Source organism: Coloeus monedula (genome assembly GCF_965178545.1).
Source record: "Coloeus monedula genome assembly, chromosome: 6".
Lineage (NCBI taxonomy): Eukaryota > Metazoa > Chordata > Aves > Passeriformes > Corvidae > Coloeus > Coloeus monedula.
The window spans coordinates 18,471,623-18,499,082 of NC_138786.1; the positions used below are offsets into that span (position 1 = coordinate 18,471,623).

Consider the following 27,460-nt stretch of genomic DNA (forward strand, 5'->3'; position numbering starts at 1 on the left):
CCACTTATATAATAATAATAAAAACAAATCTGTACGGAAGTATAGGTGAAATCAAAGGTAATGAGACATGGCAAAGAAGTAGAACACTGTGGGGTTTTGTTAAATTGCATACAGTGTGTGTGTGCACTTGCACAGTTATACACACACACATCTTTGGGTCTGTATAGAATCACTGTTTAGCTTGTAGTGCAGTTGCTTATAAAGAATACAAAAGACATTCTGTTGTAAACTTTAAAGAATATTTAATAACTTTTAAAAAATAAAATGTATACTTTAAATTTTGTTCTTTATATGAATGCACAAAAATGTACCATTGTAATTGCAGCAACAAAATCCAAAGACCCGAGGAGACCTGCCCACTGTGGTAAGATACCAGTGACAAGGGAGGAGAATTCACAATGGAATCCAAACAAGATTTCCCAGGGCAAGTCCCAACGTGTTTTCTAACTGTCTAACTCGGTATCTATGAAGATCATTCACACTTAGCAAATTCTTGCAGATAAATTAAAGAGTAAATAGAGAGCCTGGGTTTAAAATAAATGCCACAATCAGCTGCTGGTTTCTGTTGCTTACCTTTGGTGCCACATTTATAGCACAACACCGAAGCCAAGGGGTAAATGAAAGGCTGTGACTTTGTCCATGCTGACAACCTCCTGTCCTACCCTGGGAAGGTGTAAAAGGCAGCCCAGAGCCACATGTGCTCAGTGTGACCAGTTCTTGTTAGTTTGTGCAAAGTGAGGGTTTGGGTGGATTCCCATAGCAGCCCTATTGCTGATGCAAGATGGAGTATTTTTACAGCTTCAGTGCGGTTCCTTCCTCTCCATATTATGAAACCAACAATGCTGCATTTAAATACAAATTATTAAATGGAAGAATAAACCTTTATGAGTTTGTTTGATTTAAAGGGGAAGACCAAAGAACTATTCATAGAACAGAAGCTGGAGTGAATTTCAGTGATTGTGCACTGTATGATGAGGAGGTAAGTAATTCTGTTGTACAAATAGTAAGATTTGGCTGCTAGTGATAGTACAGGAAAATAAACCTTATTCTATTAAATATATGTTTTTTGGGTTTTTTTAGTAATTGTGAAAATAAAAAGCAAAAAGTATATTGGGCTGAATCTAAAAAGCTAAATCCTGACGCTGCTGAATTCAGTGGGTTCAGGCATATGCCCCGTGCCTTCATATCTTATTATTAAGCAGAAACAGAAATGAGAATAAACTAAGGGTGCTCCTTTATTGCCTTTGGTTCTGTCTTTAATTTTAATGTATTAAGTCCTCCTTCATGTTTAAAGATAAGATGTCAAAATAATATAAAAGACTTAACTAGAAGTGACAAGACACTAATAGAAGCAATTGGAATGACTTTTGTATTGCTCTGCCTGCATTCACTATCAGCAACCTTTCAAATGAATATTATGTACTACAGGTTAAGTATTTATAATCAACCAGTTTAATGTGAAGTTCTATGTGTTAAATGGAACTGTCCTTTTTTGTTTTGTTGTGGGGTTTTTTTTGTTAAAGACTGTTGCTGTTACACATCACAAAATCTTTTGACCTTGTCAGCAGAGAAAGGATGCGATGCTCTTAAGAAAATATGGTAAGTCTGAGGCTTGTTATATGCAATATGTTCAGAGGTTTGAAATTGGATTGTGCTGGTAATGCTGTAAGCACTGTAACATCTGTTTGGTCTATGTGGAGGGAGTTAATAACATCAAATATACAAAATAGTCCAGTTCAAATTATGAACAAGTTGCAGTAGCATCTCAGTTGGTAGTGGAAGGATAGTATTTAAAAAAAAATTACTAGCAGCAATATGTGATCTGGGTTTTTTTGTGTGCTTGTTTGTCTGCTTGGGTGTTTTTGGGTTTGTTTGTGGTTTTTGTTTTGTTTTTTCCCTTGTGTGTTTTTGTTGCAGTGACTGGGATTTATGAAATGGGTGTTGCTTACACTCCCTTTAAATACTTGTTTTTGAAAACCAAGGCAGTTTATCTTGTAAAGACACCTAAACTGTGAAAAATTATTAGAGGAAACCACACAATATGACTTGTCTCCAGTCTGCTTCTTGTATTTTGTTTCCACTGAAGCTTTAGCTGAAGTCTAGCAGTGTTCTCCAAGAATTCCGCACATATTGCTGTGAGACTCACAGGAGAGGGGTTTGTGATCTCTCTTTTCCCTACACCACCATCAAGCAAATTGGAGAGTTGCTCTCTGTGGGAGTTCTGCACAATGGTTTGCTCCCATCAACTGAACCATCATCAGCCTGCTGTCTGTGTTAATTTTTAATGGCAGGGATCACTACAGATAGACTTGTCTACCTTTTATCTGTCTCAGAAAAAAATCAATGTTTTATGAATGTATTCATCACTCTGTCATGCTGCTTTTCAGTGGTAGAAACTGAGTTGTCAGCAGAAGCACCCCTGTGTACAAACTATAAACCATGGCAAGAACTAATGGTACAGCTAACCTGGAATTGTATCAGTGCAGGTTAAGAAAAGAACAGAGAGAGGGAAGAACAAACTTACACCATTTTTTGCAGAGCAGGACAGGCTACAGGTCAGCCTGGGCTCAAGAAACAGAGAGCATGGAGACTGTGGTAATTGCAACACCACTAGTGAGCCTCTTGCTTGGAGTACAGGGCACCTGTGTGTGGGCTACTTGTTCAGCTTGGTTAATACTTTCAGGGCTTGTTTGCATGACAGTAAAATCCTTTACTGGTGAGGAGGTTGCTGTGATAGGGATTGGGAAGCCACATAAAATGCACACAAGTAATACTTTTTACCTTAGCCTGCAGAGCTAAATGCCCCATGGGGGTAAGATTTAGGAAGATACTTGCTCTTTTAAACACCAGACTGTCCTAAGCAATTCCCTAGAAAATATGGAGTAGCTCATGCCTGAGAGTGAGAAGAATGCAGGAAATCAGCAAAGAGACAAAAAAACCCCCCAAACCTAAGGAGTGAATCTGTCAAATAATGCAGGTCCAGGAAAAGGGTTAGCTAAGGGTGTAAAGGAGACTGTTCAATAGGCTGGGGGTTGGCAGCTTTGTGCTGGAAATTGCCTTTAAATCAAAGCACGCAAAATGTCACTCGTAGCTGAGACCTGCTGTTGTAAGCAGGGTAACTTTCTGTATGAGCTTGATGCATGCTTCCAGTCTGCAGGAATGGCTGCACTGAACTTCCTGGAAAACAGGACTCCATGATCATCTCTCTGCTCTGAGTGTCAGTGGCTGAGAGCTCCTCAAAGGCTGGCCGAAGGGAGGAGGCCATCTGCACTGCTCTGTTTGCTGTTCCCTGCTGTGTCCTTTCCCTAGGGTACTTCAGCTTCTCTCTGTCACATATACACTAGCTGGTGCTGTTTGCTGGCAGGGAATTATTTGTTTGAACAATAGGATACATCTGATTCTTAACCTCATCACCAGAAGATGTGCATAGGAGGGTACTACATGAATTACTTCCGTTATCAATGAGTGGCTGTTCCCTGGCTAAGGAAAGGTATGGTTTTGATTTCTGCTTATTTCTGTGATTCTGTGGTATTCCAGAAGGTGTGGATTATATTCTAGCCAGCAGCTAGGTGAAGGAAAATGCATCTGAAAAAGAGCACTGAGAAGTGACTCCAGTTCTAACAGAGACTGATGTGTCTTGGCTGTTGTCAGCATGCAGCTGGGAGGAAAAAAAAAAGCTAAGCATAAAAGCATCTGAAGTCTTAATAACTCTCAGAAAAATGAGCAATGTGCAAAAGACTTTTCCTCAGCAAGGCAAACTCTATCATACCTGCAGATGATGTTATCCCAAAGTAAATTAATGAAATAGTGACATTCAGGGGAGGAACAGCTGACAGCTTGGTACACATTTTCAAGGGTGGAAATGAGTGATACTTTTTGGCAGACTAACTTGAAACAGGGATGATAAAAAATAAAACCATAGTAGACTGACAGAGAGAGCCCACTCACAAGTTGTTTACTGAAATGAAGATACAGCTGAAAGTAATTACTTGTTTCCCAGAGGTATAAGTGATAGTGCCTTGTACAAGAAGTAATACTTGGTTATTTCAGTTGGAATGTAAAATAGGATAGAAAGGTTTCCTCTTTCTGAGGTTAGATGCTGGGTATTTTCACCTCCTTTCAGAAAAGTATGTGTTTATGAATGTAATATATATAACATATGCAGTCAACCATCTATATGCCACTGGCAATTAGGAAGTGAGGCAATGTCCAATACAGTTTTCCATTAACAGCCAGGATCTCGCTGTACAGATTCTGATTAAAAGCCTGACTTTGCGGTGCATAAGATTAAAAATACTCCCTTAAAACAATGTATTTCTGAAGATGATCCTCTCCTGGCTACAAAACCATCTTGAGACACTCGGAGGCAGGGCTGTTTGATCTTGACATTTTAGCTGTGTGCAAACTGTAGTAAAATTACAATTGCATTCAGTGCTAGCTACTCTGTACCTTCTTGATGAAGAACATTTATTTTCTACGTCCTCTCTTCCAGACCGGGAAATGCAGGAAGGCAGCCTGGCAGCTTTTGCAGAGGTTGCCTCAGTGCCATCCTTTCCTATCATGGGTTTGCAGTCAGCCCCTCATATGCAGCCTCTCTTGCCTTGCCACAGGCCAATGGAAAAGGAACCATTGCTCTTTGGAGGTTTTCCTCTGCTTAAAGACAAGGCTGCTTCTTACCTGTGCCAGTTCAACTACTGACTTTTTCTTTTCTTCCTCCTTCAGTAAAGTGGGGTGATTCACAAAATCTTCAGAAAGATAGCATTATACACAGTTTATAGTACAAAGGGGGGAAAAAAAGGTCAGATGAATGAGCATGAAGGAGATTTCTCCTGTGTCCTTTGGAGGAGAAGCAGAAAGATTGGGAATGGTATCTATGCACAGTAGGTGTCTGCCTTGACTACCTGACAATACATGGTCATTGCAAAGGTGAGTCCGAGAATCTAAGAGAAAAAAAAACAACAAAGAATCGTTTTTCAGTAAGCAAAAAACCCCTATTTATTGAAACAACAAGAAAAAAAGAGAAAAGCGTAACACTAGTTTTGTTCACACACAGGAGGACATATCACATACTGCTTTTGCTGCCTGTTCATGTCCTTTTTCTGTTCCTAGTGTCTGTCTGCCTTTTGTCCTTATCTGTACTGCTGTCTTACAGAACAAACAGTGAGAGCAGGGGGGAGTTGATTTCTCCATCAAGAGCAGCCACCAGATACTGGGAAGAGGTATATTGAAAAAAGTTTGGATGTCTTTTGCTTGAAGATATTTTATAGCAGCAATCCACAGCTGTGTGGGTATCCCTGTAACTGTTGTTTTGAAAGACATTGGGTTCATCCCTGGCCCTATGGATGCTGTGGTTTACTTGACTGCACTTTACTTTTCCAAGTGTATGTGTGCACAGGTCCCTGTGGGGGAATCACTGGAGACTGAACATGCATTATCATGGCCATCAATGCCTGATCAACAATGAATGTGTTTTTCTACTCAGCCTGTTCAAGAGAAGCAGCAGGGAGGTGGGGGTTCTCCTCCCAGTCAAGCACTGACTTGTTGAGCTGCCTCTGGTAGATTACTTCATCAAAATGGGATGGGGGAGAGAGTCTTATTTTCCTTCCAGCTGAAGTACTTATATGAATGTACTAAGTGCTTGTTACTTTCCCTTTGCAACACCACTGTAAGAGGTGTCACTGAAATGAAGGTCTGCCAAGTAGAAAATTTTAGGGTATGAGTTCTGTTTTAAGCACTTAATTTGACCACTTCAAATTTAGTCTTTACCTGAGTAATAGTTCCTGTTAATGAGTACTTTGAAGGAATATATGAATACACACGCACACAATTATATTTATGAAGAAAAGAATGGTTATAAAGTTGTTAATCTTCCTCAAGTCTCACTCTTCCACAGCAAAATCAGATTATTAGGTTTTGGTGTGCTGTTTATAGCAAGCACTGGCCTTTTGGAAGTATCCCTGAACACTGCCTTCTGCTTCCTGGCAAAGGAACACCTTCAGGGACAGCTACGTAACAAAACAGTGGTGGCTGAATTTGGTTTATAATTTGAAGCATGCACGACTGAGGAAGATGCTTCTGTCACATGTGCTGTATGTCCTTCAAATGATGTCACTGTACAATTCTGTAAGATTCTTAACATGAAAAACTGTCACATGCTTGGGGCCAGAACAACACTGAAACAGCAGCAACAGAGGGAGCCCAGCTCATTTTAGGTGACAGTGCACAGAAACTTTTGCCAGCAGTAGATTCAATCACACCAGGCAGCTGGAAGACAGACTGAAAATCTGTTGTGTTCTGAGGTGTTTTCCCTGCATTGCACAGCATCTACTCGGAATATGAATTTGCATTTTTAAATTGTCTGAAGTGTTTTCTCCCATGCAAACTAGTGATGTCTTTCTGTCAGAAAGACAGTATTGTCTTAGAACTGATTTAGGCTATTTATGAGAAGGACTCTGACATGGGCTGCTGGGGGGTTTTAGTGTATCCTTTAAAGATACCCTAAATGCTGACTGGATGCTCAAAAGCTGGTTAGGTATTTTTTTAAATTATAGTAATCTATTAACAACAGTCATAAATTGTCAGTCTGCCATATGATCTTGTGCTTTTTTCCCTAAGCATGTCTGCTTACTATACTGGAACAAACCCCAAAACTCTACTGAATTTGGGCCTGTGAGGCGTCAGGCATTTGCATTAATAAGTTGTAGCCAACACATGACATATAAGAGAGTAAGATATGTGCCACTCTGCCTAATCTGTCATCAGTGGGAATGTGAGCAGAATGCTGATCCCAGGCTCTCTCTTGCTGTTGCTAGTGGCATACCAGACAAAATTTTAAAAAACCCCAACCAAACCAAACCAAACAACCATGGGTTAATCTGCAGTTATGGTGTTTATTAGCTCAGCAACACCACCCTTTGCACTTGCATGTTGAGTGGGAGAGAGGGGGAGCTGGAAACTAAAGCTAGATCTTCACTGCATTTAGGAAAGGCACTTTGAACCAGCCTGAGCTCCAGCACAGCTTTCACCTGTGTATCCTCAGGTTGTGCCATTATGGCACAACCACAGCAGACTGGATTAAAGGCACAGGCACATAAGACAGGAAGTGATGGACAACAGATTCTTCTCTGACCAAAGCCACACTGGAAAGAACTGCAACTCAAAAATGTGATAGGCAAATCTATGCCAATCTTAACTTCTGAGTTTCCCTGCCATTAACAGCAAAGGAGCATGAGTTTATTGGCAAGGTTGACTAATGGGGACCACATCCTGATTTGTAACTTACCCTGGGCTCTGGGTTTAGACTATACTGAAATTGTATATTTAGCCTAAGTCCTCTCTGGAGACTAACTGGAAAATACAGGTACCCTAAAGGCAGTTCATCCTACCCTGACTAGGTGTCTGGAGTCCAGTCTTCCTTCCCAAGTCCAGTTTCAGCCTTAGATAAACCACTTGATAAAGTGCCAGCTCTTTGCAGTGCATCATAAAACACTGTGCAGTATTCCTAGTTCTTGTACACAGTATTTTAACTAAAGTAAAACACAAAGTACTTAAATCTTGCAGAATTTTCCTCTACCATCATGCAAAATTATTAAAACCTGCTTGAGCAGCATATATCTGAATGTATGGTTACTTAGTTAGGATTTGAAAATTGCTATTAAATTGTACCTGCACCATAGCTGTGCACAATCCAAAGATTCCCACTGCCAGTAGGTTTTCCTGGAGCCATATTTTCACAGTTTCATAACAAGGCTAAAATAAAAACAAAACAAGAATATTGTATTAGCCATAAATACACAGCTCTACTCTTCTAGGAATATACATCCAGAGAAAACACAGATCTGACCTAGCTGCTAGGTAGCCTGGTTTATCATTTCAGTGCTGGAGCAACTACAATGTATTTTTGGGTTCAAGCTTGAACATGGAGTACTAATCTCAGTGACACAAAAAAGTGCACCTTCAAAATGCTGCATGAGCACTGCTCCATATAAATTGGGCCTAAAAATACTGTGCTGGTTTTGGCTGGGGTAGAGTTAATTTTCTTCACAGTGGTGGGTATGGGACTGTGTTTTGGATTTGTGCTGAACACAGGGTTGATAATCTGGAGATGTTTTTGTAATTGTTGAGCAGGGGTTACACAGAGCATGGTTTTTGCTTTCCCTATTGAACTGTCTTTATCTCAACCCATTCTTTACTCACTTTTACTCTTCTGCTTCTCCCTTTGATTGCACTGGTGGCAAAGTGAGCAGGCAGCTGTGTGGGCTTAGTTGCCAACAATGGTTAAACTACAACAAATAAACACACACTGGGTTTGGGTCCTCTTTTCCCTCTAAAACCCAGTTGGAAGCAGTTAGAACCTTAGAATGAGACTTTCATTTTCTCCATGTTTCAGGGACATAAACACTTCTTATAATACATACATACACATGATACCCAAAGTCCCAGTGCGAGTGGCTCAGTAGCTGCTCCTGCTGTGCATGGGCCCATTTCATGCCATTTTCCATCATTTCAAATTGCAGTATGGGCACTCCTCCATTATTTTCTTCCTGCTTTAAATTCTGCAGTAGCTGTAGCCCTGTTTTACTGGTCCAGTTTTAGGGAGGGTGGAATGGGCCCAAGTGAAACCTTTCTTCAAATAATAATAATGTCTGTAAGACAACCTTGTGCAAAAACAGTGCCCCCCTGTCTTGTAAATGTTCATATCCAAGAATCATTCAGCCTTCAGTTAGTAGCTTTTATATACATTTAAGGGAAAAACTATCAATGCCCACCAGAAGCCAGGTTGTTAACCTGCACTCACTTTCTTGCTATCCCAAATAAAATAGAAGAACTTTCCAGTCCTTTATTTAAAAAAATGACCTGGAGCTACTCAACAAGTGTAAGGAAGCTGTGTTTGATGTGAACTCAGCCTCTGTGAGTGCCAATCCATGCATATGAAATCTCACTAGAAAGTCAAGAGAGCTTTTTACTCATTGTCTTCACAAACCATTAGAAGCAGCAAAACTTAAGTTACAATTCCACTTCATCAGGTGGCCTCACTCCACACCCCTCCTCTGTAATTGCACTACCTGTAATTAACACAAAGAATTGCAGAGCTAATTTCAGAGATGTATTTAGGCTCTGACTATCTGTTCCAGAAAGATCTTGCTGAGGCCAGTGTAGGGAAATTATCCCATGGAGTTTTGGATTTGATTACAGGCAAGTGCAGAAACTCAATGAAAAAACATGCTACTGGCAACTCAGCAGAACAGTTCCCACTCTGCTCCTGTGCAGCAGAAGCCCCTGAACGGGAGTTCCTGGTGGGAGAAAAGTGCTCCAGGCTCACACAGTCCTCTTGCCTCAGGACTGCCTGGGCAGTGATAAGCTATGGCTGCTGCTCCAGGGCCTGTGTGTGTTCATGAACCATTTGCCTTTATTGCTACCTGACTCCAGTAGGTGGGACACTAAAAAGGACATTCCTGTCATTTCCTAGCTAGATGTCACTAGTCTGTGCTGCAGATCAGTGTTGGAATGGACCGATCTGCAATGTGAAACAACAGCTTAGAGCCTCCTGAAAACAAACCAGCTCATAAAAATAACTAAATAGGGGGTCTCATTGAAGGTCAAAGGCCACAGGAGCCTTCTGAAAGCACCTGCTGCAAGGTGAATTAGGATCGATGAATGAGGTGCACAGCTTATCATCTGTACAGCCCTGCAAATGACTACCTGTCTGCCCTTCACCAGGGCTGCAAGGCAGTTGCTGCTGTGTGCTACAGAGCTACTCACCGCTTTCCACCAGGTCCCTGGGGAATGGAGCCCACAGTTCTCACTGAATTCTAAGCAGCAGGAGTCTGGCACCCGGGTTGTGTTGTACACTTCAAACCAGTCTGTGTAGTTGGAGACTCCACAGCATCTGAACTGGAAAAAGATGAACCTAGGTGATACCGTAAGTGTGATCCATCACTGACTTCTGCCTGTTCTGACTTTGCCTCCTGGAGCTTGACACTCAGTGCATTTTGATTATACCAGCAGAGGCTTGAATTTTTAAAGAAATACAGTACTTCCTCAGCTTTACCCAACCAGACCCTTTTCTCCACTCTTTTATTATGTTTAAATATGGCCTTGTATGCAGCTAATGTTGATGCAAGAAGCAAAGGCACCTATTTGCAGTGGGAGGATACTGCAGGAGCTGGAACTGGACAACCTCAGACAAGTACTGAGATAGAGTTATTGACTGAGCAGAATTATAACAGTTGTTTGCAGCTTGTCAGGAAAAAAGATAAGGGTACAGCACCCAAGAAATGAAGATACTGGGATCTCTACGGCACACTACTTCTGGGATCATGATTGAAGTAAACAAGGCAAATTTCTCACTAAGCTGTTAATTACTAATCACCTTTGAAAGTCTTTGCCAGTCAGCAAAAGATGTATTTCCTCCTCTTCTCTCTGTGGTGCACTTCTTTAATGTCATCATCTGATGCTGTCTAATAGTGGTGCCTTACGTGTCTGTCTGCAATGACACAGTGTGTGCAGAGATCACAACACTGCTAAATCAGAAGGTCTGTTTGACTTTGGTAGTGGGATGAAAGGTAAAGGAAACACACCGTGGTATGGGGAATAGCTCTGTGGCCATCTTCCCCTTGGGAACTGGTATATTCCTGTGGTAGCAAGTAAGCTAGGACTCATTACCATATAGATGTATACACCATCTGTCGCCCCTATGCGGACTCGGAAGTTGAATTTGTTGGTATTTAGACACTTCAGCACCAATGAGTAAAACAAGACAACACTGGGTGGCAAAACTGCTCTCTGCTATTCACAGTACCTCACATTTTTTCAGGGCTGTGCCAGCCACCTACATAGTCCCAGAATGACTTGCCAAGATCTTATTTTTTAAAATGTGATTTTATATAAGCCTGAAGAGTATTTTTTGCATCCCTACAGAGATCACTCCTCTTGTTTCTGACAGACTCATAATCGTGCAGACATCTGCATCACCAGGGCCAAAGACCTAACTGAGATCCTGACGTTTACACTGGCTAGAGGGGGAGTTTTCCCTTGCTATAGAATAGTTGTAGAGTTCAGGCTGTAGGTAGAGTTGTAGTGTTCAGGTCTTGTTGCACACACAAAATGTGCCACTCCAGACCCATAGAGGGCAGAGGTGTCACACGCTGCCTCATGCATCATATGATGCTTCAAGCACTCAGAAAGTCCTCCTTGATAGAGATGTTTCAGTCCCCACAGCAGAGTTTTTCTTCTGCCAAGGAAAAGTCAGAAAACTTTACTGGACTAACATCTATCCCCCCGAGTTTCTGCTCCAAATTTTGATTTGGTCTGTGGCAGAACTCAACCCTCTACTTGCAACTGTTTGATTTGTAAGTTTACAGGTTTCATTTTCTACAAACTGATGTGAAGCTAGAAAAAAAGTTTGTGCCTTTCTTTTTTTACTCTATGTTCCTGCACAGAAAACAGGAGGTCCATGTGTAACAGGTCCCAAAAGCGGGTAGGAGCAGCCTGGAACACATGGCATGCATTTGAGAAAGGCTGGTTTATTTGGAAATCTAACAAGAAGAAGGTCTTGCAGGCTGTCATCATTAGAGTCAGGAGGCAGCTCTTTGACAGACAGTGAGAAGTGACAGCTTGTAAACAGCAAGCCTTAAAAATGTGGCTCATCTGTGATGTAGAGAGTGCAGTGGTAAGGGCTGAGACATTTGAGTGATGTTCTGGCCAAACACAAGTGACACAAGTTTGCATAAATCAGGACTAGACTCCTTCTCCCCATAATAATGCATGGCTGAAGGTGTCAGTCTGACAGACTAAGGAGATGAAGATGAAGCGCGGGTTTTGTAGTCAAGTGCTCACTAACAGGTTGAGGACAGCTGCTCCTATGGAGCCTGTGACGCAGGAGGTGGCTAGGCCATGAGCAAGGATTGGGACTCCAAAGAGTAAAAATTCCTGGTAAAGCACCAGGTGAGAATAGGAAGGGATGCAGTTGGGAAGACAAGCTGCAGTTGGACACAAACTGCCTGCCCACACAGATTCTCTGTACAAGAGCACAGCAGACACAGCAATGGGAGAATGGGCTAAGAGAAGGTCAAGGTATAAAAGAAGGACATAGCACAGGATCAATAGTCTTGGGACTGGAAGAAATAATGTCTGTAACTACAACTGGAAGAAATATCTTTGGAAGACGAAGGACGAGCAATGGGATTAAGCGGTGGATGATCCATAGCCCTAAAGGAGAGGTGATGAATACAGAAGAGTTCTAACACCACAGAGACCTGAGAATGCAGAAGTGAGTGAGTACTGCTCAGGGAAGGCCAAGTCCAGTAACTGGCATCTCTAGGGAGCAGGGGCACTGATCCATGGCAGTAAATCAGAGATGCAGGAAGAAGGAAATGAGCAGCAATGGGATTGAATGGGTCACCAGCTCAGATTCAGCAAAGGAGTCCAGTCAGAAGCCAGAAAGGCAGATAAGCTGAAAGCTCAGTAAACTCAGAGACTTCATTACGGATGTCCAAGCAGAAAAGAAAGACTGCAGGAGTGATTTTGGATCATGTGACAAGCAACCGATTTATCCCAGGTTCATGCAGCTGAACAGTAAGCAGCCAAACTGCTGAGGGAGATGAGGGACCATTAGAAGAAAGGAGAATATTGAGGACTTTTTTAGAGTCCTCTTAGATTTGAGAGCAATGTTCTCTCAAAAATTTGCAAGGTTTCTAAGCAGGGATAGTTGGAGACAGGCCTACACCTGGTGGATGGAGAAAGCTCAGGGCACATGAAAGGTAATTTCTGTCACCAGCACTTCGTTTGTAGCCAGTTCTACCACAAAGGCTGATGTTCTGCCTGTCCCAGGCATGAAACAATTGGAGACTTCATTCTACATTCACATTCATTTTTTGGTCACATTTACAGTCCTGTCTTGTTCCCTTCACTAGTTAAGTGATAGAATTAGACAAGTTGCATAATTGCTTAGTTCCGTTCCTACTTTCAACAGGGAACAATACACTTAAGTTTTTTAGAAATATTAAAAACTAACAGTGCTTATTTTGGGGTACCCAGACTAACACACTTTAAAAGGGAGTAATGCATTTAAGAAGTTTCTATCTCAGTGCAACAAAAATGGGAAGGAGCTGGACACTTGTACGCATTTTAGAGGTAATCCCAATACTGAAGGCTAAGTGGGCCTTATCTTCTTTGCCAAATTCCTGCAAAGTCAGTCAGGCTGGGATAGGGTTTGTGAAAATAAACAGATACTCAATCCTTGTTGCAGACAGTTTTTAGCAATGCCTTGATTTCTGGTTTTACGAATGTGGCAAAGAACTAGAGACAGAGCAGGGGATCTTCTATACACCCTTTTCCTCCATCACTGTGAAAAGTGGTGAGATAGTTTTGTTCTAAAATTCATGTTTAATGGGTGGTTTGGATTACTTCAGCAGTAATTCTAAAGTATGGCTAGATCTAACAGAATCAATGACTGGGCAGAGGGAGATGGGTCAAATTTCTTCTCAGTTACAGTGGTCTAAATAGACATGAAAAGGCATTACACAGCAGCTTAAGTGAGCTGAATTTGCTCACTTCAGTGAAGCTAATAGGTTTTCTGCATGCCTCTCGAATTACTGCCTGGTTAGATAAAAGAAGTGCTCAAATATTCATCACAAAGATGCTGGGGATGAAGCAACATTTTAAAAATTAATGCCTGTTTCTCATTTTCTAATGATCTCCACTTGTGACTTTAACCAGTCCTGGTGGGTAAGGAGTGTAATGCAGTTCAGGGTAACTTACCTCCTGAACTATTAGAATTTTAGTCATGTTTAAAAATCACTTTGTAAGCTTCCGTAGTCTTCGGTCACAACATGCAGAATTCATCTGCTTGTGTTCTGATCCTTTTAAGGTTTGAAACGCTATTGAGAGAGGCTGTGAGTTTGGTTAGCTGAAGGTATTAAAAAGAAATCAATAGAATGTTCTGATTTGAAACAGCTCCCTGACCTAGAGGCTTAATAGGACTGCAAAATGAGTCCACTGCCTTTCCTCTCATATGCTTTGCAGGTGTGCAGCTTAACCCAACTCCTTTATCAGTAATAGGAACAGCTCAGGCATCAGCCAAAACTGCGACTTCCTCTTAAAAGACAGACCCTGTTTTTCCCTTGTTTACAGTTTCTCAAAATTGTATGCTTCTGTTAAAAAGAGGAAAACCATTTTTCAAGGCACAAAGGCTTCACAGAAGAAAACCTTCCTCAAAAGGTGCTCAGGCCTTTCACACTTAGACAAAGAAATTATCACCACTCACAAGTCGCTGTGTACACTAGGCTTCCACACTCCCAGTTAAAACTCCCCTCTCATTTCTGACTGGCCAGTCCCACAGCAGTCAAATGACATCTAAATGTGGTTCTGTTTTTTGAACAAACTTTTTCCTCCTCCTTTAAGCCGAAGCTGCTGCACACAGTAGTACCTAGTGAATGCAGGATGGGGATGGTCTCTAGCTAAGTAAATCTTGGGAGAAATGAAGATCTATGCCAGAGTGTCTGAGCTACTGCTTTAACCACTGCTCAAGCTCTGAAAAATACTTTAGCAAAGAAAGGAGTGCAAATGCAGAGAGGACAAGCGAGAAGGGCTCACTATGAGTTCTGTCATGTTTCTTACACGGCACATTTTTTTTCTGAGGCTGCTGTTTTCCATTAGTGTAGGGACACAGCCCATGGCTCAACCAATGACTGATGTCTCCCATTAGGAAAGCCACTGTCCTGTGTAGCAACATGGTTGCTCTACTGTGGGTTTTGTTGAGAGCCTTAGGAGACACAATGCAAACAGCAAGCCTGGGCTGGGACTTTCCTTTGAGAAAAGCCCCTGTATCACCCTAATCTTCCAATCAGTGATTACACTCTACTGATTAGGGATGTAAGAGATAATGATTATTACACAAAAACTCCCCAAGTTGCCATTTAGATAGCTCTATTCAACTGCAAAGTGTTTTACATAATTAGCCATAATGGGATTGTCTTTGCCGCACCTCTGCAATAGTCTATACCCACATAGTTTTGAAAGATACATGTGAAAACCCATTGTGCAGAGTGGCAAAAATGGATCTGTGGGAGCTCTTTGCTGTTCTCCTCAGTGCCCAGCATGGGGAGCACAGTGACTTTGACACTGTGGTACTGCCAAGCTGGCATGGGCTAATTTCACAGTGGCCATGAGCGAGTGATGTCCCCTGGCTGCACACAGCCCGTGGGATGGCATTTTCTCGTCACCTTCTCAGCTCCTGAGAGTTAGCTGACATAAGTGTCATCTGAAACTTGTAAGACACTCTTTAAACTATAATGGGTTTCAAGATCAAAGGAATTATGAGGACAATTGACTGTGATTTGCAGCATTGCACAAACCACAAGACTATTGAGTCCTGCCTCAAACCCAAGCTGGCCACTGAACGTGACCATTTCCTTCAAGCAAAAAGGCAGGTCTTGTTCTTCAGAGAAAAAGAATCTACTCTCCTGCTGTACAATGGCATCCTACCACCAGGTACATCTAACTTGAGTTTTTAGCTCTTGGATCAATTACAGAGCCCTTTTCTCTAAAAACCCTTTTTCCTTCTTGCTCTCTCTTTAAGGACTGCAATCACATCACTACTTTATCTTTGCCTGTTTACATAAGGTATTTAAAATTTCTGACCATAATGCCACTTTCCAAAATTCTTATTATTCTTTTACATCTTTTCTGAATCCAATCAGCTTGTGAAGATCTTGAAAACATGTGACTGTGTGGACTAGACATTGCATATATTGTTATATCTATTTTACACAAAGGGGAGCAGAAGTATGGTGTTTATATCCCATGAGTCCTCCAAACACTTTTCCCCTGCTATATGCTTTTAACAGTTCTTGGGGTGTCACTGAAAGCAGATTAATACTTACTGCAAACATTTTAATATTAATAGTTTTTACTATATTTTTACTACACATAATTAAGTTACTGTAAAATAGTAAACTAATACTGTTGGATATTAGCAACAATATTAAAAATTTTATTTGTATTTCACATGGCTTACTCTCAGGCTAGCACCACAAAATGCGTCTCTCTTGTCAGTAATTGATGCCTTTTCATATCTGACATACTGGAAAATGGAAAAAGTATTGGAAGAGGAAACTATTAACAATACTGCAAGATGCTGAGGCCTTTTAAAGGTATCTGAAAGAACCTTTCATATGCAGTTTTTGGGATGAAGGACTGGAATTGGCTTGTTTGCTGGACCCAAGCTGTTTGTCTTTCACACACAGGAGTGTTGCTGGCAACCTACTGCACTCAAAACAGACAGGTCCTGCAGACCCAAAGATGCACATGCAGTTTGGCAAATCAGTTATTTTGTTCTGTTAGTGATCCCAAATTTTTAACTTCTCAGATCACTTTTTAACAGCATGTTGCTCCTGTTACCTTCTATTGTCCATTAGAGTAGACTTCTGGGAGAGGTTACTTTCTTTGATCCCTTTGAGACATCAGGCAAGACTAAAGCTCTCCTGTCTGTACCACACTTGCACCTCTGGAGAGAAATTGAGAAAGCTATGCAAGATTTTTTGAGTGAAGCCAGGGCAGTGCAAGTGCTTCTGCCTAAAACAGAGGAGAAGTTGGAGCACTTTTCTGTTCAAGAATCAGAGAACATGAAATCAGAAAGATTACCCTCAGGAGAACTGAATGAACTGAACATGAAACAAGAAGTACAGAGCTAATAAACCTGAACTGTCAGTGATGGTGTTTCCTCAGACAAGGACAGCAGGAAGCCAGTGTTCACCAGTCCTTAGGAGATGAACACCGGCAGAGGGCTGTCAGAGAATCAAGACAAAGGAACAGCGGTGGCAATGTAGCAAAAAACATTCCCAGCCCACCTGTGATGGAGGATGATTGAATTCTGCTGGGGAAAATGCACTGACTGTAGGAGGAGGTTGCAAACACCATTGTCTGTTTCCATTTTGATGCGCTAGTGGGAACAATAATAGCAGTGAAAGGAGACAGGACAGAAATGAAGAAGTGGTTGAAGAGGTTCTTTGCTATTACGCTACTGCCTTTCATCCCAACATAAGCCACCCCCTTGACTTTAAAGAGAAGGTACTGCTTGTTTCCTGTCTGACCAGCTCCTTCACCCTCCACATCGCACAGAACTACATGATATTGAGGCATCAACTTAATATAACCTTTTAAAAGAAAGAAGATATTTCCTGTCAAAGGAGGAATAAATAAAAATTACTGCTTGTTACAAAAAGCAGAGAGTTTAGTTGCTGAAAATGGCTTGGGAATTGGAGATTTAATTAGGTTCACACCCAGAACGTGCTGTTACAGAACCCAGGAGGTAAAGAGGAAGTGGTAAAGAAGAGAGCTCAGACTTACATCTGTTTGAATGATGCTCCATGCATTAGTGAGGCCAATATTTCCATCTGTCCCATACAAATGAAGTCCTTTCTTCAGATCCCGCTGAGCATACTTGTCAATCTAAAACAAACAACAAAAGGCACAGAATTCAAGATTTGGTGAGTACCACATTTCAGAATCAAAGTGCACAGAGCAGAGAGATGTTGGACAATGGTCCTGTTCTGATATTAATAAAAGGTGAACCAACACTTCTTAATGCCTTTCTCCAGTAGAGCTGGTATCTATTACAGGTATCTGCACTTTGTAAATAACATGAGGAGTTCCTCTTCTGAGTTTACCTTCATGTTTCCCATCACAGAGATCTCTAATACATGTTTTCCCTTCTCACTTAACCACCAAAGTACTACAGGGAGACTGGACACAGTTTAATCACTCATTTTCGGAAATGAGGCCTACCTATGAAAACATTCATCTACATACAGCATTTTCTTTTAGCTTAGTATCTTTAATTGTAACCAAGGGCATTAATGTGTACTCTTCCTTACTGGAAAACAGACAGACATGGTGTACTCCCCAGTGATTGCCCCTCTGGCATTTGTCATTCCAACTGGGGAGGGCTTGTGTCTAAACTGATGTAACAAATGTTAATTTTCAGTTAACAGAGGCAGCAAAGGTATTCTGCTTCTGCCATACACTAGGACTTTCCTTCTGCTTTGTGCAGTCAGAATTGCTTTCATCAGCAGCTGTCAAAAACGTGGACACAAAGCACCTTGCACAGTGGAAAAGAGGAATTTTCAACCCACTACACCATAATTATTATGAAGTAAATATAAGATTACTCAACAATATGACTCTACAAAAAGACTATGACCCCACAAGTTCACCATGTCCAGGAAGCCTCTGCTGTATGTGCAAAAGATCGTGCTTGATCTGTCCCATTCTTTTGTTTCCCTCCTGAAAGTTTACCAGCATCATATTGAGCCAGTAATAAAAGAGCTTTGAGGTAGTACAAGAAACAGCACAAGTTAAAATTAAGCACAACTTAATCTCAGCACCTTAACTACCATGTGAGGCCTTTCTCACAGATGTCTTCCTTGAACAGTAGGTGCTGTGATCCCCCTGTAATTATCATGTAAGCTGCTTTTGGCTTTACACAGAGATTATACAGAGTCACTGGTATGTTAATTAGAAGAGAGCACCAAAGCTGAAAGCTGTCATTAAATTTGGAATTAGCTGAGAAAATTACAGGCAATAAACGATAAACTTATATATGTTGGGGATTCCTAGCATTCATTTAAGAATTAGATTGAACTGTGTTTCAGCTCTGCACTTACCCTCAAGCTCCCTGTGTCTCAACTGGACCTGCTGTGGTCTCCAGCAGAGCCATCAATTAGGATGGAAGGGCATGGTTGTGATGCCAGTCTCAGGCTTGGAAATTTAGTTAATGTCCTACAGAGGCAGTGAGGTAAATTAATTGTTGAAAATCTAATTCGTATTCAGAAACTGACAGAAGTGAAGAGGAACAGGGTAACTGAGGGCAGGTGAGGACAGAAATCCAGCTAGGCGATCTCCTACCTTGTAGATGAAAGAGAAAGGTCTATTTTGAATATTAATTTATCTCACTGGAGAATATCTGCCCTGTAGAGTGAGAGAGCTACACACCAGTCTTAGGCTCATATCAGCACTAATATGGAACAAGGGAAAGAACACTGATTCTTATCTGAAGGGCAAATGCCACGTTAACAAAAGGATGAAAAATGCAAAGTTTGCCTTTCCTCACTCAAGTTTTGCTTTGCAATCTTGACATCCTATTTGAGATTGATACTAACGTAATGATAATTTATTAACTTAAAATTAACATTCACAGAGATCAAGAGTAAAGTTTTGGTAGTCCAGGTGTGCCTTAACATGGCCTCAAGAGATTGTGTCACCGAGGGACTGTGTCACCAAGCATTCCTGATCTGCAACTTGCTGAGGCAAAATGAAAGCAAGTCCTCTCTTCCTCATCCAATTAACCACTTACTTTAAAGTGCCAGGCCTTTATACTGGGAATACAACTGGCATCAGATTGCCATATTTCAGAAACTCTGTAACCTGCAGAGCATTCGTCAAGAAAACAGGCACTATGGGACCAGCTCTCCCACAGCTATTTCAGAAAGCCTCAACATCAAGTCCTGCACATGGTATGACCCATCATTATTTGTTGTTTTGAAAACAAAGTGCTTGCTTGAATCTTGCTTGGAAGAGGATGTGTTTTTAGAAACCCACACTATGCGTCTCATTTCCTTCTCTCTCTCTTTCACCTCTATGCAAGCTACAACTTTGAAAGAGGCAAACATATGTTGTGAAACAGTACTGCTAGATTATTTTACCTTTTCATTTCAAGTCCACTGACAGGGAAGGCATCTGGAAATACCAGTTTTACACATATACACACAGAGAGGACTTTATATTTATTTGAGTGATGGTACAGGTAGGATTTTACACAGTTCTCTTTTACTGAAGTTTCCATCTGACCTTCTAATCAAGTGTGCTGTACATACAACAGTGTGCTATTCTCTGAAGAGCAGTTGATTTAAAATCTCTTTGTCACAGAGCTACTCCCTGAAGCATTCACACTCTTCTGTTTGCTTACACTAGGGTCAGAAAGGTGTTCATCATCCCCTAGGAATAACCTTGTACAGAACAGTCGTACACCCAGAGTCTGTGGATGGCCACTGGGCTCCAGGAGAAAGGGGGAGCAGGGATCAGCCCGTGGCCTCCTGGCACTTGTGTCTGCAGCTGAAGTACCAGCAGGAAGCCCCCCACCCTCTGTCTCCCCCCGTTTCCATTTGTTATTAATGTGTTACCTTGCATGAATTAATCAGTGTTGACGCAGCCTTGGACTTCCTGACAGCCCAGACAAAATTAAACAGGAGCACTGCTCTTGTTCACACTGTGAGGAGCACAGGCTCTACGTGCAGTCCTATTAAAAGCACATTGACCTCTGCTCAAATAACCTGTGTACAAGGTTATAAGATGGATATTTTTCTCCTAATTGAAGCACTGCTTGAAGCTCTAGACATATGATTCCTACTGGCTTTGACTAGTGGGGTAAGAAAAACTCAAGGCCTATTTGTGGGGCACAGCTGACAAGTGCTCTTCCAGGTCCTCCTGTTTTCTTCTAACCTCTGTTTTTTTTCTTTCCTCAAAATATTTTTAGAATACCAGGAACTTTTCAATATGCCTTTATTCTAATTGTAAGTTTGATTTAAATGAAAACTCCCAAAACACCCCCAGCTGTCTCTTCTGCCTTTAATTTGAATTTTTCAGAAAATGATCTTTCTGAAAATGAAATGCTGCGCCACAGTGATTCATCACATCTCCTGACAAATGATCCCACCCAATATTCACCAATCTGTCAGTGTCCCTTGTTTGTCTCTGTGCTATCAGTCCTCAGCCAGGCAAAATGTCTATCTCAAATCAGGGACTGAAGCATTATATTTAATATTCTGCAATTTGAATCTGCTGCAATTTTCCATACACAAGCCAAGCTCTTCACAAATCACAGCTCTAGTGAAGTACCTCAAAGAAGAATAATAAAAACTCTCTGCAGGCAAACTGTTGCTCTAAATGAGGTGCCTGTTTTTAGACATGGAATGCCAGAGATTTCTTTAGACGGAAGAGTTTCTGAAAAATTTGGCAGCAAGAACCTTTTATCAATCTGTTAGTGAAGAAGAGAAAAATTCTTTTCCTCCTTGGAATTCATTGGTCAACAGATGAGAGGTGAAAGTTTCAAGCTGGCACGTCATCCATGTGAATTGCTGTGAGTCCTGGCTTCAGACATACTGGAGCCTTGCCCATGCTTATCAGCCCCTTCAGGTTTCAGTGGTGTTTCTGGTAAGTTAAACGTGTCCTAGTGTGGTAATCCACTACAATCCACACCTTCAAGAGAAGAACTTTAGAGCAGGGCATGCATATTACTGCACTTTATCTAAGCTAAGATCCTGTTGCTACTGCAAAAAGCAGCAATACTTTCTCACTGACTTCCATTAGGCCCTCATAGGGCCCTTAAGTCTCTCACTGTCCTATTACAAAGACTTTCTAAAAAATACACACTGCTCTAAGGTGGAGAAGTCATGAGCACAGAGTTTCAGGCAATGAAGGAAACTCAGTATTTGAACTGGAGAAGGGAAAGCTACAAGAGATGTGGCAGGACTGGCGAGAACCTGCCACAGAGGTCAGGGAAAGTGGCTGGAAGCAGCTGATGCAGTTAGAGAGAATAGGCAGGGATCTATCTGAGCCTCACCTAAACTACAGCTGGGACAAAACATCGCTTAAAAAAGTCTTACTCCAACCTGCATATAAATCCAGGCCAAATTAAAAAGTGTTTTCCTTCTTAATCTGTATTCCCTTGAGGCAGCTACTTAAGCTGTAGCAATGTACACATAAGGCTGGTTTTACTGTCAGCTTTGTCCCATCGTTGCCTAAGAAATCCAGAGCGTCCGAGCAGAACTGTGGCTGGCTGGCTGACAAGCCCAGCTGGAGAAGCCAGGACACTTCCAGAGGACCTGGGGCTGTCAGACTCCACCTTGTCTCCTTGAATAAGACAACCTAGGAATAATTGAGGATGAGATAAAAACTGTGTAACAACAGCAACAACAAACTCCTGCTTAGCACAGACATGCTGAAAGCACTACATGAACATTCTACACTGCAAGCACCCAGATTCATAATTAATTCCATCTCTGTTTTACAGATGGGGGACTGTAGGGGCCTTCTCAGTTCCTGGGGGTGGTTTCACAGACCTCTCACTCTCCATCTAAATGAAAGGCTTTGGAGTTTATGTACTTACTGTTAAGGCATGAAACAGAAGACAAATACCGTTCCCTGAGAAGCCCAGTCCTGTAATTTTGCTGCTGATAAGCAGGAAGAAGTGCTTTGAGCAAAACATTTTGGGCAAACAAGAGAATTGTGTCTGTGCAGAACACGGGTATTATCAGCACTTACAGCTAATATGACACACGACTTTGATCAAACTGAAGCTCCACCAATACTGAAGAGACAAAGTCCTTCCACTGTCCCAGAACACTGAGAGGGAAGGTGGCTTTGCTGCAATCTTCTCTGGAATAAAGGTCAATAGAAGGCTTTGAAGAGATCCTTATTAATTCCTTCTCAACTTGTTAAAAGCATGAGATGTCACTTAGACTGTGGCATAGCCTTTAGGAAAAGGCCAGAAGATGCCAGCAGCATCCCCAGCTTTTTAACCTGCAGGCAACTGAAGACTTTTCATTTCAAGCCTCAATGCTTTCCTACCACAACCTGAACAAAAGTTCTACCCAAAAAGTCCCCTAAACTGGAGAAAGACTCTCAGCAGTGTTCCAATATAGGTAAGCAAATATTCTTGACCTTTCTGGTGATTGCTTCCCCTACCTCTGTCTCTCCAGTAGAACAGGAGAGGCTCTAAGGAAATGACAAAATATCCAACAGTTTCCCACCGGGCAAAACTTTTAATTTAATGCCTGGATAATCATTCTCTACAAATAGCAGGGAGTGGGAAATCGAATGTAAACAGAAAGTGCCTAATCTATAAGGTCATTTGTGGGAGCTTTTGCCTGCTAAGAAGAGATGAGATTGATTGTAGCAACAGGTAAGGCTTGTTTTAAATGAGATGTCCCTGAGCCTGTCTGTAAGAAGCTGAGAGCTGAGAGCAGTAAATGCTCTCCTCACCACTGAGATCTTCCTTATACTATCTGCCTATAAATAGAAATCTTTTAGGAGCTTAGTAAATAAGAGATACTGCATGACTTTTGGTGGTATTTGGCCAATATGAGGGACAATATACAAATTTCTTGCCAGTATTATCAATGTTGCACATCTCCAGGATGCTTTGCTCAGCGCTGTGGCATTCCCTTCCTTGCTTTATCTCCAAATGTGAAATAACTTCAGGATTTAATGTTTAGGTTTTTTGTTTTGTTTTGTGGTTTGTTTTTTTTTTTGGAATTGCTTCCTTTAACACAGAAAGCCACTAGCTAGTGAATTCTCTTCTCCTAGCTTGACTGCAAAAGCCAACATCAGGCATCACTTTACGGATCTTCTAAACTTCAAAAATTTAGCTGAAATACTTATTTCTCTAGCAGTGTTTGATATCAAGAGAGATGCACTGGCTGTTTAACTTCAGAAGAGCAAAGAATACTGGAATAGAAGATCAAAGGAAATGATCTGGGAGCAAAAAGAATGAATGTTTCTGAAACCTACTGGCATAGATCAGCTAAGACGTTCCAGATGTGCCACAGGCTCTCTACAGAGTCTTGAAAAGTCACTGTTTCTCTTGTGTTTCGGCTATTTGTAAAACAGGAATAACCTGACACTAGTCATGCCATAAAGTTAATAATATAAATTAATAAATAATTTGAAGTAAGTATTTGAATACCAAGTCCAACCTGGAAGATGAAGCCCTGTACACAATCTGAGACAAGGAATGGAGTTTCTAACCTGAGAGAGAGAGAGTAACCTTCCTGACACTTGGAGCTAAAACTGAGGCTCATCAGGAAGCAAAAGGAAGGACAACCACATCCAGCATTGGCCTAGAGCAAGCAACTGGTCAAACTGTAAGAGAAAGAGTCTCCCACTATGTGCTCTGGCAAGAACCAAGAAGTTGCCATACGGTTCATTACAAAAAGATAATAATAAGATACTACCACTACTACTACTAATGTTGTCAAAGAAATTGGGTTTTTCAAACCAGTGTTTCCTGGGTCCATGGTTTGTGCATACAATTAATTGCAGTTTCAGTCACTTCTGCACATAAGCACCTGCTTGTGCTCGAGTGCAGGCATCAGCAACCAGCTGAAGCTGCAGGAAAGGAGCCACTGAAATGTCCCTGAACTTTTCATACTATTAAAATTCAATGAATGCCACAGCAGCTTTAGTGCCTGTGTTTTAAACAGGAGATCACAAGGATGGCAAGTCACTAGGTTCTGCAACTCAAAATTTTTCATGCAAGAGCAAATTCAAGTATTTGCAGCAAACAGCACCTGATTTTGTCCAAATGAATCCTTTAAAAGTCCAAGGGAGAGACAGGCATTTTATCATTGTTTAGCTTCCTACTATGGCTGGTGTAAGGGGAAATATACTGCTCTGTAGCCAGAGGCCACTGCCATGCAAACTGTTCTTAGGCACAGCAACAGCTGAATAACTTGTTTGTCAGGTGCCCAGGTTTGTTTAAATAAAGTACATCATAACAAGCTCAGAGACACAGGCTCAAAATGTTAAGCTACAGCTGTGCAGTCTCTTGGCTCATTTAGAGAATGAAGCCAGTAGCAGAGCCAACACCTTATTTAAGCTGTCTGTATGGCAACGGAGCACAGGTACTTCCCAATGAGATAGTTCAAGACCTCCTTAAAAAAAAACCCAAAACCAACCAATCTTCTTTATTTTTAGTGAAACTAGGGATAAAAGCTTTAAATATAAATTCTTGGCTTGCTGCTTTGTGTTTCAAAGGAGTTTGAATGCTGCAGCAGACTTGGGGAAAGGGCTGGGTGAAACAAGGCAGGTAAATCAAATCAATTGCTTACTCAAAAGCTGGACACTGCTAAGTAACTACCATGTAATTAAGTCAATTCTTCATAACCATTATGGATTTTGGTGACAAAAGCCTCACCAGCGTGTTGGAGGAATTTCAGGTGAGTGAACACTGAAGTGCATGGTTTTTATGACATACCTAATTACAGAGCATTCAGGATACATTTAATGCTGATGCTGTAGAAGGAAACTTTTGTTTACATATAAAAAGGCTCTTCTTCAGATTATTAAGCTGGTTGGGGAAAAAAGGATGCTCATCCTCAACAGCAGTGACACCAGCAAAGCTGGGAGTCATCGTGGTCTAACTGTGCCATTTCTTTTCCAGAATGAAACTCCCTTTGCAGCAGGTTTTCTTCATATACTTGCTCCAAAGCTCACTGACACAAAAGAGCTTCTGTTCCCTTTCTCCAGTTACGTTTCCCACCAACTGTTGCTCTCAGCAAGCCTCCTCTGCCTTCACACATCAGCCTTGTTTTCCACAGATCCCACAACCTACCCTCAAAGCCCTCGTCTCCCTCCTGTGCCACCCCTCCTACTCATTTCAATCGTCTTTCCCCACACGTGGTCCTGATTCACTCCTTTCCTTCCTGTCCCAGTAAATGGCAATTTTGCCTTGATCTCCAGTGGCTACAGGAGCACACCTGTGGCAGGGTGTAAAGACTCCTCTGAACTATGCTCATGTATTGAAATGCCATGCACACTGAATCCAGGCCAGTGGAAAAGGGAAACACTCCTTTCAAAACCTATGCTTATGTTGAACATATTCCCAGGTTATCTGTATTCAGCCTCCTTACCTTTTTTTTTTTCTTTTGAAATTTTAAAACAGATAGTCACTTTCATTTGTCCTCAACAGTCATCAGTATAACCTCAGATAAGCAAATTGGGAAGGATGCTAATTAACATGATACATGCTGTTGAGCCTTTGTTTGCCAAGAGACATGAAAGGTGGCTTGCATTTGTGTTTTGAGTGCTAACAACCTGTTATCTCTAACTATACAGACCCAAAAAAGAGCGTCAAAAAACATCCCCCATCCACCTAGGGATGCACGAGTCAATAGAGCTTTAGATCCAATTAGCTGCCACAGAGGCTGCAGGACTGCAGAGGCAAGTGAAAGCAGGGAGACAAGGCACTTCCCTTGCAGGAATGAATGACCACTGTGTGATTAGGTATTAGGAACAGTGACATTGGACACATAATCCTTTGCAGACGCTGCAGACTGGGAAAGGGGAAGGCAGCACTTTGCTCACAGAGATGAAGAACTTGGCCATTTGCCCATGGAGCCATTTGCTGCAGCCATCCCATGGGATCAAACTTGGCTTCAATTATTTACAATACTAATTTACTTAGCTTAAAGGTGAATGTGAGAGTGCTCAAATAAGAGAGAGCACTACTAAAATATCAGAGGCAGAGGGATAACTAAGGCAAATCATGCCCTGTGCTCCCACTGTGGTAAGAGAAGATGAATGAGGCCCCCACACTACGTAACTGTGGGCTATCTGCAAATCTATTTACCCAATTAACTTAATCTCCTCTTACATTTATGACTTTGGTAGAAAAACACAAGCCAAAATAGAGATTTGTCCACTGCTCTAAGGTAAAAACAACTCTGCAAACATCAAAACAATTACACCCTCTCTGTATCAGACCTCTGGTGTCCCCTAGACTTTGCTGGGGCCATGGGGAAGGCTTTAAGCTCCCACAGTTATTCATAGGCAGCAGCATTGCCACCTCTTGGTGTCAGAGCTGCTCTGCTGAACACAGACCTCAGCTCCACTGGCACCAGTAACAACTGGGCAAGCTGCAAAGCTGCTGGGGGAGAGAGCTAGCTAATTTCCTCAGGGATAGAAATTTTCCTGATTCCTTAGAACAAGGAAAACAAATGTCTGCTGATAAACCACCTTTCTCTGAGCTGGAACTAAAACACCTATTTAAAAAGCAAACCAAAGCCACTGAAGGGTTAAAATCTGCTACTCTGCCTGCAGAAACTTGTCTGGAAAGAGTGATTCTGTGGAAACAGATAGAAAGAGCTGTGTCTTCCTAGATCCAGGGAATGTTAATCCTTTGGGGAAAGTGAGGTTTGCACACAGCCTGCTTTATTATTCTTAAGACAAGCTTTCTCTGAAATTAACTTACTTTAAATAAATAATGCTGTGAGCAGAACTACCATCATCCTTGGAGGGAAGAGAGCAGCAAGCTAAGTCAAGTGCACTACAGTGGGCTTCATTCCTGTGGCAGCATGGTCTCTGCTCAGCCTGGAAGTAGGAAAAATGCAGAACGCACCCCTTGAGAGAGAGGGCAGCAGAAATCCAAAATCCAGGGAAGAGACAGTGGGCCTTGGAGGAAAAGCTGGCTACTTGGCAGAAACTCAGCAAAACCATTGCAAGAGCTGCCCCTGGCCAAAGAGCAGAGAAGGTGATGATGTCCTTACCTATCTTTTCTTCCCTGAAAAAAACGTTATTGTCTTCCAATCACATGGATGTGTACTTGGAAGAACAAAGGATATGCTGAATGCCAGCTCCTCAGCTGGCAGGAATCTGCCTGACAATGGAGTTGCTCACATTTCTG

The 27,460-nt window shown here is 41.7% G+C and overlaps 1 protein-coding gene across 2 annotated transcripts in view; it reads right to left on the reverse strand.

Moving 5' to 3' along the window:
* Positions 1–3,060: 3,060 nt before the first annotated feature.
* Positions 3,061–27,460, reverse strand: part of TSPAN4 (tetraspanin 4) — a gene marked incomplete at its 5' end in the record, with an annotated part of 427,484 nt that continues 403,084 nt past the window's right edge. For both annotated transcript variants that reach the window (XM_082283545.1, XM_082283544.1), the window contains 4 exons: positions 3,061–4,940; positions 7,666–7,749; positions 9,763–9,894; positions 17,350–17,451. In XM_082283545.1, the coding sequence (XP_082139671.1) occupies positions 4,872–4,940; positions 7,666–7,749; positions 9,763–9,894; positions 17,350–17,451 (387 nt within the window). In that variant the 3' untranslated portion in view covers positions 3,061–4,871. The remainder of the gene's footprint in view (positions 4,941–7,665; positions 7,750–9,762; positions 9,895–17,349; positions 17,452–27,460) is intronic.